The sequence below is a fragment of the Chelonoidis abingdonii genome, chromosome 17, assembly GCF_003597395.2.
Source record: "Chelonoidis abingdonii isolate Lonesome George chromosome 17, CheloAbing_2.0, whole genome shotgun sequence".
Classification (NCBI taxonomy): Eukaryota; Metazoa; Chordata; order Testudines; family Testudinidae; genus Chelonoidis; species Chelonoidis abingdonii.
The window spans coordinates 7827014-7842710 of NC_133785.1; the positions used below are offsets into that span (position 1 = coordinate 7827014).

Genomic DNA, 15697 nt, shown 5'->3' on the forward strand with positions numbered 1-15697 from the left:
GCGGGTCATGGATGTAGCTGGATACCTGGGTCCCCTTGAGGGCTGGGAAGCTGGATGCAAGAGTCCCATTCATATGGCCTTGCGTTGTCTGATTGGTCTGCGACCCCTCTCCCATCTAGGATGGCCCCTGAGGTGGCCGCAGTGGAGAAGAAGGGCGGCTACAACCAGCTGTGTGACATCTGGGCCATCGGCATCACGGCCATCGAGCTGGCTGAGCTGCAGCCCCCGCTCTTCGATCTTCACCCCATGAGGTAAGAGGCCAAAGAGCAGAGCACCCCCTTGGCATGGGGGAGGTGGTGACGTGAGTGCAATGAGGGGGAGGAGAATTGGGTCGAGTTGCTGGAGGCAGAGTTGGATGCGAAGGAAGATCTGGGATCGAACCCCCCTCCTGGCTCTGTCTGTCTCCCTCCCAACCATCCACAGGCTGGTTCTGTCTATCTGGTTCCCCTGCCCTCTGATCTCTCTCTCTTTCTCTGCAGGGCCCTGATGCTCATGTCCAAGAGCAGCTTCCAGCCCCCTAAACTGAAAGACAAAGCTCATTGGTGAGTGTTGCTGCCAGCCCCTCCCATCACCAGCCGCTGCGGGGAGCAGGGCAGGAGCTGGCTATTAGGGAGCTCCCATCTACTCCAGCCCCAGCCTCTCCCAGCAGGGGGTGCTGTCGGGAGTGGAACAGGAATGCTGGGGTTGGAGGATGAGGATTCTATTTTAAAAGTGATGGAGAATTTGGGGGGCTTGGCAGGGCTAGGGGGGTCTCCTGAGGGACCTAGGGGAATTTAATGATTATCCCTATCTTCCCCAGGTCCCCAGAATTCCACCACTTCCTCAAACTGGCTCTGACCAAGAACCCCAAAAAGCGACCCACAGCGGAAAAGTTGTTACAGGTGAACCGGCTAAAGGGGGTGGTGGCTGAGCAGGGAGGTAACTGGAGTGAGGAGTGTGGGAGCCACTGGGGGTGATGTGGGAGAAGCTGAGGGGACTGTACTGGAGTAGGGGGCAGGGTGTGTGTCAGAGAAATACGTGTTCAGTGTGGGAGCAGTGCAGGATGTAGGCTTGAGGGTGGGGGAGATGGGGGCAGTGGGGCTGTGAAGTGTCGGGGGGAGAAATCAGGGCATGGGAGAGATGGGGGCAGTGTGTAGTCTGGGGAGGGTTTGGGGATGGGGAAATGGGGCATGCTGCGTTGGACAGTAGGGGGCTGTCTGGGGGGACCATTTGTCTCCCAGTTTCAGCACCATGACCCCTGTCCCCCCAGCACCTGTTCACCAGCCAGCCCCTTGCCCGCAGCCTGGCCATCGAGCTACTCGACAAGGTCAACAGCCCTGACCTGGCTGCCCCATCCCTGGACGATGGAGACTTTGAGGTACCTGCCCTGGGGGAGACTCCAGGCCCGCCCATTATGGCCCTGCCCCCTGCAGTCTCCCTGGGCACTGACCCACCACCCCACAGTCGGCTCAGCTCAGTCGCTAGGCCCGGTTACCATGACAAACAGCCAGTGGCGGGGGCAGCCTGGCTCTGATGACTACCCTGTCCCAGTGCCCAGCTCCCCACCACTGAAGCTGAAGCCTGTTGCCCCAAGATGATGGGGGGGTGCTGTTTGTGTTGATAGAAATGGCCCTGTCCTGGGGTGGAATTTGACCAGCAATCGGGCAGTCCTGTGCACCATTCAGCTCCCAGTGATGCTACCCTGCTCTGGGGATGCATAGGACTGTATGTGTTCGGTTTCTGGGGGCTGCTGAGCTGACTCTTACCCCGACCAGCCCCCTTCACTGTTACAATCCAGCCCCGCACCACGAAACCAGCTGAACCCAGTTCTGTGAACTGGCTGGGAAGAGGGGCCACGGTGAAGTGGGAGGGTTGGGGACTTGAAATGGACTATAAGTAACTGTTCCCCATCTCCCTGCCCCTTCCCCCATCCTGTCTGTATGTGTGCCTCCCAAATCTCCTTGCCCCCTTTCTCCCCCCTCTCCCCACCCTGTTTCCTATAAGGTTTACGACATCTTCCCAGACAAAATCCACTCCTGTGGGGCACATAGCCAGGCAGAACGGACTCTCTCTGAAATCCAGTGTAAGTCACCCCTGCTGCCCCTAGACTGGTGTACCCAAATCCAGGCACCCTAGCACAGCCACCACTCCCCCCTGCATGCTGTTTATTCAGGGATCCATCACATGGTGCTAAGATGCAGCTGCCTCTGGGGTGGAGTGCAGGGGCAGTTGAACAGTCACACAGCAAGGCTACACAACAGCTTAGGGAAGAGAAGATGAATCCTGAATCCAACTGGAATGACGGGCAAAAAGCACGGAATCTCCCAGAGCTGGGATTTGGCCTGGATGCCTGGGTTCACAGGATCTTCAAAAAGCAGGAGTGGTTAGCAGCAGGGCTGGTTGCCTCACCCCTGAATGACAGCTGATGCCTCCTGCTAGTCCTAGCTGCTCTGGAGCCGGGAGGGTGGGTGGGATGGGGGAGGAGGGGGAATAGAGTGTGTCTCAATCAGCAAATGACCCAATTTGTATAATTTGATTTTCAGTCAATCAAGTTAAATTTGGGCCCCCACTGAGAAAAGAAACAGAACCATATTGTGGTTTGGTGAGTGGAAACACCATTAATTCTTTGCCTCTCCCAGCAGGGATGCTGTAGGGAGCAGGGCAGGAGCTCTGGCTGTGGGGAGAGCTCCCGGCTACTGCAGCCCTGGTCTCTCCCAGCAGGGATGCTGTAGGGAGCGGGGCAGGAGCTGGCTGTGGGGGGAGCTCCCAGCTACTCCAGCCCCGGACTTGCCCAGCGGGGGATGTTGTGGGGAGCAGGTAACTCCATATGGGTAACAAGTCTTGTCCTTCCCCAGAGGGAAGAGGAGGATGATTGGACATTGCTAGGAGCTGAAGAGTAAGTGTCTTTCGGGTAGGGGGGAACCAAGGGAGTCTTGGGTTCAAAGTTCAGCCTCCCCTGTCCTGCCTGGAAGTGTCACGTCATCAGGTGGGGGGTATGGGGAACTGAGCTGTGCCTCCTACTGGATAATCTGGGATCAGGGGGGTTGATGGCTCCAAGTGCAGGTAAATAGGCACTTTAGTCAGCTCTAAGGATGGGGGTGGCTGTGATCCTGGGCTTCCAGTGTTGACCACTGGGCTCTAGTGGGTTACAGCAGGGGAGGTTGGGAGCCTGGACTCCTGGATTCTATCCCACCCCTGGGAGGGGAGTGGGGTCTAGTGGGTTGAGGGGCAGGTAATGTGTGACCCGTATCCCTACTCCCTCTCCTTGTCTTTAGGAGTCTTCTGCAGTCTGTGGAGGAGGCATTGGAGGAAAGGTAAAGCTGAGTCTCAGGGTGGAGTTGGGGCAGGCAATGGGTGTGGGGGGGAGTCCCTTCACCTCCCACCAATCTGTAGAGATAGGGTAATTGGGGGGGCAGTAATGCAGAGCCCCTGCCCCCACACAGTGAGTTTCACAAGCATCCTTGCCACTCCCCCTCATGGAGATGCACCTGGTGCGTGTGTGGCGGGGGTTGACACGTGGGCTGTTTTTGGGGACGGGGCAGTGGTGTGAACTCTGCTGACCCTGCTCTCTGCAGCTGCTTTGTATTTCTCCCTCCTCAATCCCGGGTCTGGAACATGGCAGGGATGAATGTCTGAGACCCCTGATGTCACCTTGGAGACTCCCCAGAGCAGGGAGTTTCCCCCATCCCAGAGCCCCCACTTTAACTCACATAAGGGGCTCCCCTCTCCAAGCCCCACCCCTGACCCTTCTCTCTGTCTTTCCCTTACAGGAGTTTGACAATTCGCCCAGCGTCTGGACGGGTAAGTTCTTCTACACACATCTCCCCAGGCAGCTGCCTGCCCTGGCACAAGTCCCCTCCCATTCTGTGACTGTCTCTCTGCCCAGGTCCCCACCCCAGAGGATCAGCCTGTGGACCCCCACTGCATCCCTGAGAACGAGACGGGAACAATCAAGAGAGCGTCACTATGGGACCTGATGAATTGGGAGCTGGGGGGCATGGAGCCTGGGGGTGGCTCAGAGACCATGAGGAGACAGGTCCCAGCAGGTACTGGGGTTTGACACAAGATGGAGGGACTGGCTGGCTTAGAGGGGCAGGGAATGGGATACGGGGCCTTTCTCTCTAGGGGATGCCAGCTCCAGGGTGGGGGACTGGCTGGCTTTCAGGTTGGGAGTGGGACACAGGGCCTTTCCTCTCTAGAGGGCGTCAGCTGCGTTCAGGCCCCAGGTCTGTAGTGAATGAAAGTGAGATGAGTTGGCTGGATCTCAGCCCATTGGTCCCTAGCAGGATGGGGCCTCCCATCACACTGACCTCCTTACTGGCAGAGAGGCCAGGGGCTGAACAAGCTACTGGGGATTCTGTTTCCCTCACACCATGACCCTAGATCGGCGGGCAGAGTGATGGGGGACTGGGGGAGGGGGGTCAGTGTGTGTTTGACACTCCATGGAGGTACCCAGAGAATCCCCTGCCATGACGGTTGCAGGGGATAACAAGGCCGTTTAAGCACCACAGTCTAACTCAGGCAAGGAGTAGGGATCTCCAGTGGGGCTGAGAACTGTGAATGGAGGGGGCACATGGCTGGGCGGGTTGGGCTGCCAGGGCAGAGCTGTCTCTTATTGGCGGGTGCTGTGTGTGTCCCCCACCTCCAGGCAGCCCAGAGTCAGGTGACGTCCAACCCCCCCTGCACACTGGCTCCCCAGAACCTGAAGCCTCCCTGCTTTCCACCGAATGGGCCACCATGAAGAGGAGGGAGGAGACAGAGGTAGGTGCAACCACTGGGGGAGCAGGCCTGGGTAGAAAAGGGGGGGTAAGAGATTATGGGGAGGCCTGGTGGTCATGGTGCATAGGCAACAATGCAGCAGGACCCCTGGGTTCTCTCTTTTGCTCTGGGAGAGGAGTGGGATGCAGTGGTTAGAGCAGGGGAATGGGAGTTAGGACTCCTGGGTTCCAGCTTGATGTCTGGGTGTTGGCTGGTGCCCCAGTGCTCTTGCTGCCTGTCAGATAGGGTGGGCAGCTCGGCATACTTCTTTTGGTGGTGTGTGGTATTGATTGACTTCCTCTCTCTTTCAGAGATCCAGCTGCCATGGGCTGCCCCCCACCCCCAAAGTCCATGTAAGTGCCATTCCTCAGCATCTCCGTGCAGGGAGCGCTGCCTGCTGGGGTTGCTCTTGGCTACTCCAGGCCTGGTCTCTCCCAGCAGGGGTGCTGTAGGGAGTGGGGCGGGAGTGCTGACAATGTGGGGAGCTCCCGGCTACTCAGGCCCAGCCTCTGCCCTGGTCTCTCCTTCACAGATGGGTGCTTGCTTTTCCAAAGTCTTTAATGGCTGCCCTCTAAAGATCAACTCGGCTGTGACGTGGATCCACTCGGAGACACGAGGTAGGGCCCCCGGCTGCCTCCGACACAGCTCTCTGCCCCCCACAATGTCTGTATTAACCCATCTTCCCCCAGCTGCTCCATTCGGGGCTGTGTGGAGAACACTGATTCTCCTCCCACATTCAATTCACTGATGCACTGGTTCAGTTTCACCCTATGCCCTCCTGTTTCCCATCACCCTTGCTGCACCCTCCAGCCTTTGTCATAGCTGAGCCGATCTGGGGACTTGATTTCCCCCCCTCCAGGCCCTGGGTACCACTTCTGAGCTCCCAGCTGTTGGGCTGAAGAGGGGCATGTGGGTAGGAGGGAAGCAGGCACACTCTGCCAAACCTAACTCTGGCTGGCCTTGTTTCAGATCAGTACCTGCTGGTAGGGGCTGAGGAGGGGATATACACACTCAACCTGCATGAACTCCATGAGGACACCATGGAGAAGGTGAGATAGAGGTACAGCTTAATGCTCTGGGAGCTCTTGACCTTTCCCAGAGAGGGGACCCTGTAGGGAGTGGGACAGGAGCACTGGCTGTGGGGGGAGCTCCAGGCTACACCAGCCCTGGTCTCTCCCAGCAAGGGGCGATGTGGGGAGTGGGACAGGAGCTGGCTGTGGGGGGAGCTCCTAGGTACTCCAGCCCTGGTCTCTCCCAGCAAGGGGCGTTGTGGAGAGTGGGACAGGAGCACTGGCTGTGGGAGGAGCTCCTGGGTACTCCAACCCTGGTCTCTCCCAGCAAGGGGCGATGTGGAGAGTGGGACAGGAGCACTGGCTGTGGGAGGAGCTCCTGGGTACTCCAGCCCTGGTCTCTCCCAGCAGGGGGCGATGTTGGGAGTGGGACAGGAGCGCTGGCTGTGAGGAGAGCTCCTGGGTACTCCAGCCCTGGTCTCTCCCAGCAAGGGGCGATGTGGGGAGTGGGACAGGAGCACTGGCTGTGGGGGGAGCTCCTGGGTACTCCAGCCCTGGTCTCTCCCAGCAAGGGGCGATGTGGGGAGTGAGGCAGGAGCGCTGGCTGTGGGGGGAGCTCCTGGGTACTCCAGCCCTGGTCTCTCCCAGCAAGGGGCGATGTGGGGAGTGAGGCAGGAGCACTGGCTGTGGGGGGAGCTCCTGGGTACTCCAGCCCTGGTCTCTCCCAGCAAGGGGCGATGTGGGGAGTGAGGCAGGAGCGCTGGCTGTGGGGGGAGCTCCTGGGTACTCCAGCCCTGGTCTCTCCCAGCAAGCCCCGCTGTGAGGAGCGGTTAGTAATTAACGAACTAAATGATGGGCAATATGGGCAGAGATAATGGCAGTGCTGCATGGAGTTTCCTGATTAAGTTGACTGAAGAGCTAACTGGTGAGGTGTCTGTCTGTCCCCCTCAGCTCCTGCCCCACAGGTGCTCCTGGCTGTACTGTATGAACAACGTGCTGCTCTCCTTAGCAGGTGAGTGACTAGGAGCAGCACCGGATCTGGGCTTCCTCCCAGTCTGGAAACTGTAGATTCCTTTGGCTACAGCTACTGTGAGATGCACAGAATGTCATACGAGTTATCAAGGGGCATCAGCCGGGGAGTGGAAGGGGCTGAGGCAATCCAGGCTGGGATGGCAGTGGATCTAATTTACCTCAATTTCAGTAAGGCATTTAATATGGTTCCACATGGGGAATTATTAGCTAAATTGGAAAAGATGAGGATTAACATGAAAATTGAAAGGTGGATAAGGAACTGGTTAAAGGGGAGACTACAACGGGTCTTACTGAAAGGTAAACTGTCAGGCTGGAAGGAGGTTACTAGTGGAGTTCCTCAGGGACTGGTTTTGGGACCAATCTTATTTAATCTTTTTATTACTGATCTTGGCACAAAAGGTGGGAGTGTGCTAATAAAGTTTGCGGATGACAGGAACCTGAGAGGTATTGCCAATACAGAGAGGGACTGGGATATCCTACAGGAAGATCTGGATGATCTTGTAAACTGGAGTAATAGAAATGGGATGAAATTTAATAGTGAAAAGTGCAAGGTCATGCATTTAGGGATTAATAACAAGAATTTTGTTATAAACTGGGGATGCATCACTTGGAAGTAACAGAGAAGGAGAAGGACCTCAGAGTATTAGTTGATCACAGGATGACTATGAGCTGCCAGTGTGATATGGCTGTGAAAAAAGCTAATGCGGTCTTGGGATGCATCAGGCGAGGTATTTCCAGTAGAGATAAGGAGTGTTAGTACCGTTATACAAGGCACTGGTGAAACCTCATCTGGAATCTTGTGTGCAGTTCTGGTGTTCCATGTTTAAGAAGGATGAATTCAAACTGGAACTGGTCCAGAGAAGGGCTTCTAGGATGATCCGAGGAATGGAAAACCTGTCTTATGAAAGGAGACTCAAAGAGTTTGGTTTATTTAGCCTAACCAAAAGAAGGCTGAGGGGAGATATGATTGCTCTCTATAAATATATCAGAGGGATAAATATCAGGGAGGGAGAGGAATTATTTAAGCTCAGTACCAATGTGGACACGAGAACAAGTGGATATAAACTGGCCATCAGGAAGTTTAGACTTGAAATTAGACGAAGATTTCTAACCATCAGAGAGTGAAGTTCTGGAATAGCCTCCAAGGGGCAGTGGAGCAAAGACATATCTGGCTTCAAGACTAAGCTTGATAGTTTATGAGGGGATGGATGATGGATAGCGCTTTTGGCAATTAATTGATCTTTGACTATTAGCAGTAAATTGCCCAGTGGCCTGTGATGGGACACTATATAGGGTGGGATCTGAGTTACTACAGAGAATTCTTTCCTGGGTGTCTGGCTGGTGAGTCTTGCCCACATGCTCAGGGTTTATCTGATTGCCATATTTGGGATTGGGAAAGAATTTTCCTCCAGGACAGATTGGCAGAGGCACTGGGGAGGTTTCGCTTCCTCTGCAGCGTGGGGTACCGGTCACGTGCTGGAGGATTCTCTGCACTTTGAAGTCTTTAAACCATGATTTGAGGACTTCAGTAGCTCAGACATAGGTTAGGGGTTTGATACTGGAGTGGGTGGGTGAGAGTCTGTGGCCTGCGTTGTGCAGGAGGTCAGACTAGATGATCATAATGGTCCCTTCTGACCTTAAAGTCTATGAGTTTATGAGAACTTCTGATCAGGACTGAGGGGCACCAATAGGGCTGGATGTGGAACCCAGGCCAGTATGGGCAGGGCTGGGTGTGGAGCTCAGGCTGGAATGACCAGCAGCTGTGGGTGGGGGTGAGGGGCACCGGCAGGGCTGAGATGGCCAGGGCTGTGGGTGGGGGTGAGGGTCACCAGCGGATCTAGGTGCGGTTTCCTGAGGATAGCACATTAGGATCCACCATCCCAGTATCCAATGCAGCTCTCTCTCTGCAGGGAAATCCTCCCAGATCTCCGCTCACAACCTCCTGGGCCTCTTTGAGCAGCGGACGCAGCTGCAGAAGCGGCAGGTCCCCCTCTCCATTGCCACCAACCGGCTGACTGAGCGCATCATCCCCAGGTGCTGTGCCTGGCTCTGCATCTGAAACTCCACTGAGCCGGGAAGGAGCGAGGATCAATCCCCAGATGGGGCCGGGTGTCCTCATAGCCCTGTAATTGGCCACTTCAGGCTGAGAGTCCCTCATGTTCTCTTAGGGCCCAGTATCCCCTTGGATTAGATCAATGGACCCCTCTTTCCCACTGCCACCCTGGGTCCATCCAGACTAGTATCCCCCATCTCATGCCTGCCATCCTGAACCAGACCAATGGGTCCATCTACCCTGGTCTCCTGTCTTCATTTGCAGCATCTGCTGGATGCCTCATTTTCCAATGCTACCTTGAGTGGGGGAAGTTCCTTCCTGACATTCCTGCTTGTAGTCAAGCCCTGAAACCTGACCTTCATGCAGCGTACAATTAGCCTGTGGTACGCTCTGCCACTGGCTGGTGCTGAGGCAAAGAGCGTAGTGAGTTTCTCAGAGGAACGGGTGCTCAGTGGAGAATGAGAACAACCAGATTTAGACTAGCTTATGGTTATGAATTTGAAAGGGAGCTAAATCCTTCTGCTTGAAGATTTAAGAAGATCTCTGTTAGAGATTAGGATGAGACCTTTGTGAGGGCAGATTATCCCAATTGGCCTGATGTGGGGCTTCCTCTGAAGCCATTATCAGGGACGGGACAGTGGGCTAGAGGGCTCCTATCTGATCCAGTCTGGTGGCTCGTGTATTCCTAAAAGTCCAGTATAACCGTCAGTCTTACCATGATGGGTGCATGGATACATCTCACAATCCTAACAGCAGCTGCGATCTTCTCTCTGAAAACTTCCCCATCCTTCTGTCAACCCTCCTCCCAGTTCTTTGCTTCTCCACTGTTTTGTAGCGGAGAGTTCTATGGGTTAATTGGCTGACAGTTCTCCCCTCAGGGTAACTATGGGTGGATTTGCATCATGCCTGGCTGTAGAATCTCCTCTCCACTCAGCCCCTCATCCTGCCCCCATTTGTCCTCTGGTGACAGCTCATTCCTTCCTTCTGTTCTGTTCCTCCACCCTGCAGGAAGTTTGCGCTCTCCTCCAAGATAGCGGATACGAAGGGCTGCCTCAAGTGCCGAGTGGGTGAGTATGATCCTGACACGCCACCAGGGTGCCTCCTGTGGGCCGGATCGCTGTCTACCTGGGGACAGGGGAGCCCCTCAGCTGATTGCTGTCCCCCTGGGGGAACCCATTCACCTGCCTTGGTTGCCTTTCAGTTCGGAACCCCTATTCCGGCAACACCTTCTTGTGCGCCGCTCTTCCCTCGAGCCTGGTGCTGTTGCAGTGGTACGAGCCCTTGCAGAAGTTCATGCTGCTGAAGGTAGGTCCGGGGTGTGGGGGGAAAATGGGGTGCTGGAGCCACTGGTGAACCCAAGAGTCTCATTGACTCTGACGTAGGCCTGCATGGAGCTAAAATCTGAAGGGCACTGCTCTGGAGGGATGCTTGCAACACTTGCCCTAGATTGGATGCTGCTCTGGTGGAGGAAACTTGCCAGGTCGCTTTCACTGAAGGCACTGCCCTAGGGAAGCTCGCCGCGTGGGAGAACCCATTGCTGCTGAGATCTCAGCCTCCCCTCCCTCACTCCAGCATTTGCCTGCTGCCCTGCCCATGCCCCTGAGCCTGTTTGAGCTGCTTGTGGTGGAGACGGAAGAGTACCCCCAGGTGTGTGTGCGTGTTGTGGACCGAGACCGGCCAGGCCAGGAGCTGGAGTTTAACGTCCTCTCGCTCAGCACCGGCTCCAGCCTCAGCACCGAGCCCTCTGCAGGTAAGAGACGCCCAAGCGGGGAATGGGACATGGGGCCTTTCCCCTCCAGGGGATATCAGCACACATGGGCCCCAGAGTGGCAGGGGGATGAATGACTGGCTTAGGGGAGGCAGGAAATGGGACTCAGAGCCTTTCCCCTCCAGGGGGGGTGACAACTTCGATCTGGCCCCAGGGTGGGGAATGGAACTCGGGGCCTTTCCCCTTTGGAGGAATTGGGCTCCAAGGGGAGGGAATGGGGTATGAGGCCTTTCTCCACTAGAGGGCACCAGCTCAGCTAGGGTCTCAGTGTGTCTGTCCGGCTGTCATTGCAGATGTGGCCTCCAGTGTGGCCTGCCACATGACTCAGATGGACAGAGACACAGTCCTCGTTTGCTTTGAGCGTAAGTCTCTCCCCCAGCAGGGCCCTCTCATTGGCTCAGCCTTGGCCACAGCTGGTGCTGACTGCCTCACTCTTTCTCCCCTGCAGACTACGTAAGGACAGTGAACCTGCGTGGGGCCCCCAAGAGAGCCCTGGCCCCAGAGCTGACCTTCAGCTTCCCCATTGAGACAATTGGTGAGTGGAGGGAGGTCTCTTGAGGGGAGAACTGCCACTGGCCTGCTCATCTCCTGGCCCACACTCTTGCCTGGCCTGGTGACCTCAGGAACTGTCCAGCCTTCCGTTCCAGCACTCTCCTCCCTGCCCTGGTAGCAGTGTCCTCCATCTGTCAGCTTCCCCAAGGTGGGGGTTGTCCATACCACCCGCTGCTCACCCCCTGCTTTCTGTCCCTCTCACCACAGTGTGCCTTCAAGACAGCGTGCTAGCCTTCTGGAAACATGGCATGCAGGGCCGCAGCCTGGAGGGCAATGAGGTGAGTGCAGGTCGGCGCTTGGGTGGACATGTCTCTCTATCTTCCCCGAAGAGGGGGATTAACTTGAAGATGATGCATGGAGTTGGCATTGCTCCTGATGAAGACCACATGGTATAAGATCTGTCCCCTTCTCTCCCATCACGCTGGTTTGGGAGGAGCATAGAAATGCACTGACCCAGCAAGGAGCTGGGCCAGGAGAACTGTGTGCTGATCTGACCCTTCTCCTTGACAGGTGACCCAAGAAATCACAGATAAATCCAGGGTGTTCCGGGTGCTAGGGGCCAACAGGTGAGGCCGCAAAGTGAGGATATGGTCAGGGCGGGTTGCAGCAGGGACTGCACCACCAACAGAGAATTCTTGTTCAGCTCCCTCCACTCTCTGATCAAGTGGTGTGGCTGCCTGCTCCGGCTGGCTACCACTGTCTGGCTGTGCCATTGGTAGGAACTTGTTGCCGGGCTGCAAGGCTGGGACAGTGGGAAAATTATCTGGGGACTGGGAGACCAGGAACTGTGAACTTCTTTTCCTTCCTTTGCATAGGCTGGGTCATTTCAGTAGCTGGTCACCACCCTGACTCTCTATTGTGTCCATCCTGTGCCCCTGTTCCTGCTGGATGTTACGTGATGGGGTGGATTTGTAGGCCTGTTTTGAGGATGCATGGTGCTGTGTCAGGATTTGGGCTGCATTCTGGAGTAGCTGGAGGTTGGATGGTGCATGTGCCACACTGGGGGCTGGGTTTGCATGGCTGGGTTAAGGTGGGCATTGCATGGCTGGGATGAAGTTATTCTATTCTATATAGAATCTTATTCTGTGCTTACCACTGCAGTATCAAAGCACCTGCCAGTAGCGCATTAGGCATAGTGGTGGTGGTTCTCTCATTGTCTTGCCAGGGGAGAAGCATGTGCAGGGACTGGAACATCCTTGGTTTGGTTGGGGTTTATAGAATAACATGCTGCTATGTTTAGATTATAAATGGTGAGGTCAGAGAAATGTGCCCAGCACTTGAACCAAGAGTGGATTTTGCATGGTTGGGTTGGAGAGACTAGTTTTGCATGGTGGTCAGGGCTGGGGGGCTGGAGCTGCATGGTGGGTTTGGTTTTGTGTGGTAGGTGGGTTGCATTCATGGCTGTGGGAATGTGATGGGGTCTGGCTTGGGCAGTGGGGTGCAATCATGGCTGGGGCTGGCTTTGCTGAGTTGCATTTCGTGCTTGGGTATGGGACCTCTCAAATCAGGTCTGGGTTACCAATCCTCCTGTTCTGCTCAAAACGTGCCCTGATCATTTGTCTCTCCACATGCACTCATTGCTCTTGCCTCTACCCCTCCTCCCAGAGATATCATCCTGGAGAGCACGCCCACAGAGAATCCCTTGGCTCACAGCAACCTCTACATCCTGACGGGACATGAGAGCAGCTACTGAACGTGTGGAACTGCCTTTCCAATATCCTGTGTGGACGGGGAAATCCTGCTGTGATGTTTAAACTGCTGATAGCTGAGAAGCTCAGTGGAGACGCACAGGTAGTGGGAGCCTCGGGGAACTGTGAGTGGTGCCTGTCTTCTGCTGCGGGAATCCATGTCAGATGAGTTCTACTCTATAAACTCTACAGTCCACTTGTCCTATTGTCCAAAGTCTTCCTGAGATACCCCTGCTTTTCGGGAGTGTATGGAGAGATTCCCTCTCCTCTTTTAGGGCCAGCATCTCCTGAGACCCTTATGTCTGCAATAATTGACTACAGCCAGTCCAAAGACACCTCCGCAGTCTGTCTTGACAGATACCTGTGCCTGCGGAATGCTTTCTCCCCCTGTCCCCCGGTTCTTAACCCTAAGAAGATATGTCTTCTGGAGACACAGGGTGTGAAAGTGTCCTCCTCCTTCAGCTTCAACATGAAGACAATCAGTTTTCCAGTGGGTGCATTGTGTTTCCTATGTAGCATTTAAGGTCCAGAAATCTGGCACATGCCGTCAGCTGCAAAAGGAGTGGGAAAGCAATTCTGTGTCTCGTCATTCAAGGTGTGAGCAACAAGCAATGCCTGAGGTGGGACAAACTTATTGAATTTAATCAGTGGCTGGGATACCTGTTTGACTATATTGGTAATGGTTGGGCCGATTGCTTGGCTTGATGTGTTGTTGGGGGATGAGTGGGATGGCTAGCTGGGCATCCAGATTGGCTGGTTTGAGCAGCTGGCTGGTTGCTTGGTGGCAGAGAGAACTTGAGTGCTTGTTGGTTGGGTGTGGTGATTATTAGGATCGGTTTGGTTGATGGGGCAGGTACAGTGGCTAGATGAGGGACTTGGTTACTGAGCAGACCAATCGCTTGGTAGAGTGGTTGGCTGACTGGGGTAAAAGGTTTGAGTGTGTCTGCTATGGAGGGGCTGGGTGCATGGCAGGCTTGACTGCTATTTTGAGTGTGAAAAGATGGGTGGGTGGATGACTGCTTTGCTTTGAAATGAAGCAGAGTGCTTCATACCAGCAGGCAGTATGTTCCATTGGCTGGCTGCTGGGATGCCTTGTTCTTTTGCTACCTTGGAAACCAGTGCCAACCCCAAATGCCAGTGTGACAGAGACCAGGATCCTGGGGCCAAGGACTCTAACAACTCAGGCAGTGGAAGCTTCCCTTTCCATTTTGCTAATTTCTCTGTGTTTTTTACCTGAACGCTGGAATTTATGGATAAAAGAAACCAAACTTGAAAAAATATGCTATTTAAAAGATAGAGACATTGATATTAAACCTGTCTTTCATTTGCTTGGTGTTAATTGGGTGAGTCACTCCAAGGCGAGAGCCACTGGGGCCTCTTTGCCTCTTCAGCCCCACTGCTATTCTAGCTTTCCTCCCTAAACTTTAATACTGTCACCCCTCTTGGTAAGGGCTGGTCTTCAGTCCTGCCTGAACCCTCCTCCTGCCCTCTGTGAGAATTGGGGATGGGGGCACAGAGCTCCACCCAATATTACTGGGACCTGGGCAGGGCTAAGGAAAACACCAGAACTGATCTTTGTTTTGGGGCTGGGCCTATGCTCGCCTTGCAAGTGAAAAGCAGCCCCAGAGCAGGAAATGGCTGGAGACAGAGGAGTTTTGTGGAGAAGGAGAAATAGCTGCTGAGCAGGGAGCCACAAAGGAGCAGAGTGCACTAGATCAGCCCCTAGCCTACTGCTCAGTGACTCCTATGCCCTAGCTGCAGCGGGGGGGGTGAAGGACTCCCATAGGTGCCCCCAGGTCCTATTACCGTGGTACTTATCTTGGCTCCTCCGAAGGCTCTGCTAGGTGCAAGGGGAGGGTCTGACTGAGCCTGAGCATGCTCAGTAGTGCCTGCAAGGTGTGGCCCCTGCCCCCCGCTTGGTGTGTGCGGGGAGTTAACACACTCCCCCCGGCCTAGCTCCCATGAGCCTCATGGGCTCCCAGCAGTGTGACGGGGCGAGGGGGGGTCCCATGAGCCCCTGGGGCTCCCAGCAATGTGAAAGATGGTGGTTCCCATGAGCCCCTAGCAGCGGGGGGAGGGGTGTCTACCTCACTGCCAACACTGACTGGGGCTTAGGTCAGCACTCAGCAGCCTGCCGCGCTCCTGCCCTGTCACTCACCAAGCAGAACGAACGCCCCGTTGGCTGATAGGCCCCACTCCCCATCATGGCCGCGCGCGCCGCGTACTGCCCAATGAGAGCGACCCTCGCACTAAAAGCAGCGAAGAGGCTTGTGGCAGCTTCTAGACTAACAGACGTTTCGGAGCAGGAGCTTTCGTGGGTGAGTTGCATCCGAGGAAGTGGGTATTGACCCACGAAAGTTCGTGCTCCAATACGTCTGTTAGTCTAGAAGGTGCCCCAGGCTTCCGCTGCTTTTACAGCTCCAGACTAACAGAGCTGCCCCCGGTACCTGACCTCCGCAGTAACGTCACTGCCAACCACCCCCGCACAGTACGGGGTCTTCCAACGACCTCTCCAAAATCTCTTAAGGCGCACCGCGCGTGTGGCAAGACACCCGCCAACCAATCCCGATGCGGCCTTCCACCCCGAGTGCCCGCCCTCCGTCTCCTTATCCAGTACCAACACGGGCACTCAAATAGGCTCCCGCCCACCGTGCCATACAGCTCGTACTGCGCCTTACGTTCCCAGTCAACCAATCATAACTTGTCTTTTCTCAATGCTGCTCCTCCGTCCTGCCTCTCAACCATTCCCACCGCAGTTCGCTGCAGAGTGACATCTCAGCTGACCTATGCGCGTTCCCTCCACCTCTCGACTGCTCTCCTCCAATCGCTTTCCTTCACTGGAGAGGCTAGGCCAATG

At 55.4% G+C, this 15697-nt stretch overlaps 1 protein-coding gene across 3 annotated transcripts in view; it reads left to right on the plus strand.

Moving 5' to 3' along the window:
• The window catches only part of MAP4K2 (mitogen-activated protein kinase kinase kinase kinase 2), a 26067-nt gene extending 11900 nt beyond the window's left edge, over positions 1-14167 (plus strand). For 2 of the 3 annotated variants that reach the window (XM_032798285.2, XM_075073273.1), the window contains exons 9-32: positions 120-251; positions 480-542; positions 800-881; positions 1250-1357; positions 1984-2062; positions 2523-2581; positions 2835-2875; positions 3255-3293; positions 3750-3780; positions 3866-4025; positions 4628-4740; positions 5049-5090; positions 5270-5354; positions 5707-5786; positions 6699-6759; positions 8690-8813; positions 9841-9899; positions 10034-10137; positions 10405-10582; positions 10894-10962; positions 11049-11135; positions 11360-11430; positions 11663-11718; positions 12758-14167. In XM_032798285.2, coding sequence (XP_032654176.1) covers positions 120-251; positions 480-542; positions 800-881; positions 1250-1357; positions 1984-2062; positions 2523-2581; positions 2835-2875; positions 3255-3293; positions 3750-3780; positions 3866-4025; positions 4628-4740; positions 5049-5090; positions 5270-5354; positions 5707-5786; positions 6699-6759; positions 8690-8813; positions 9841-9899; positions 10034-10137; positions 10405-10582; positions 10894-10962; positions 11049-11135; positions 11360-11430; positions 11663-11718; positions 12758-12845 — 2011 coding nt within the window. In that variant the 3' untranslated portion in view covers positions 12846-14167. The remainder of the gene's footprint in view (positions 1-119; positions 252-479; positions 543-799; positions 882-1249; positions 1358-1983; positions 2063-2522; positions 2582-2834; positions 2876-3254; positions 3294-3749; positions 3781-3865; positions 4026-4627; positions 4741-5048; positions 5091-5269; positions 5355-5706; positions 5787-6698; positions 6760-8689; positions 8814-9840; positions 9900-10033; positions 10138-10404; positions 10583-10893; positions 10963-11048; positions 11136-11359; positions 11431-11662; positions 11719-12757) is intronic. The other variant, XM_032798292.2, reaches the window with a different exon arrangement.
• The last annotated feature ends 1530 nt before the right edge of the window (positions 14168-15697 follow it).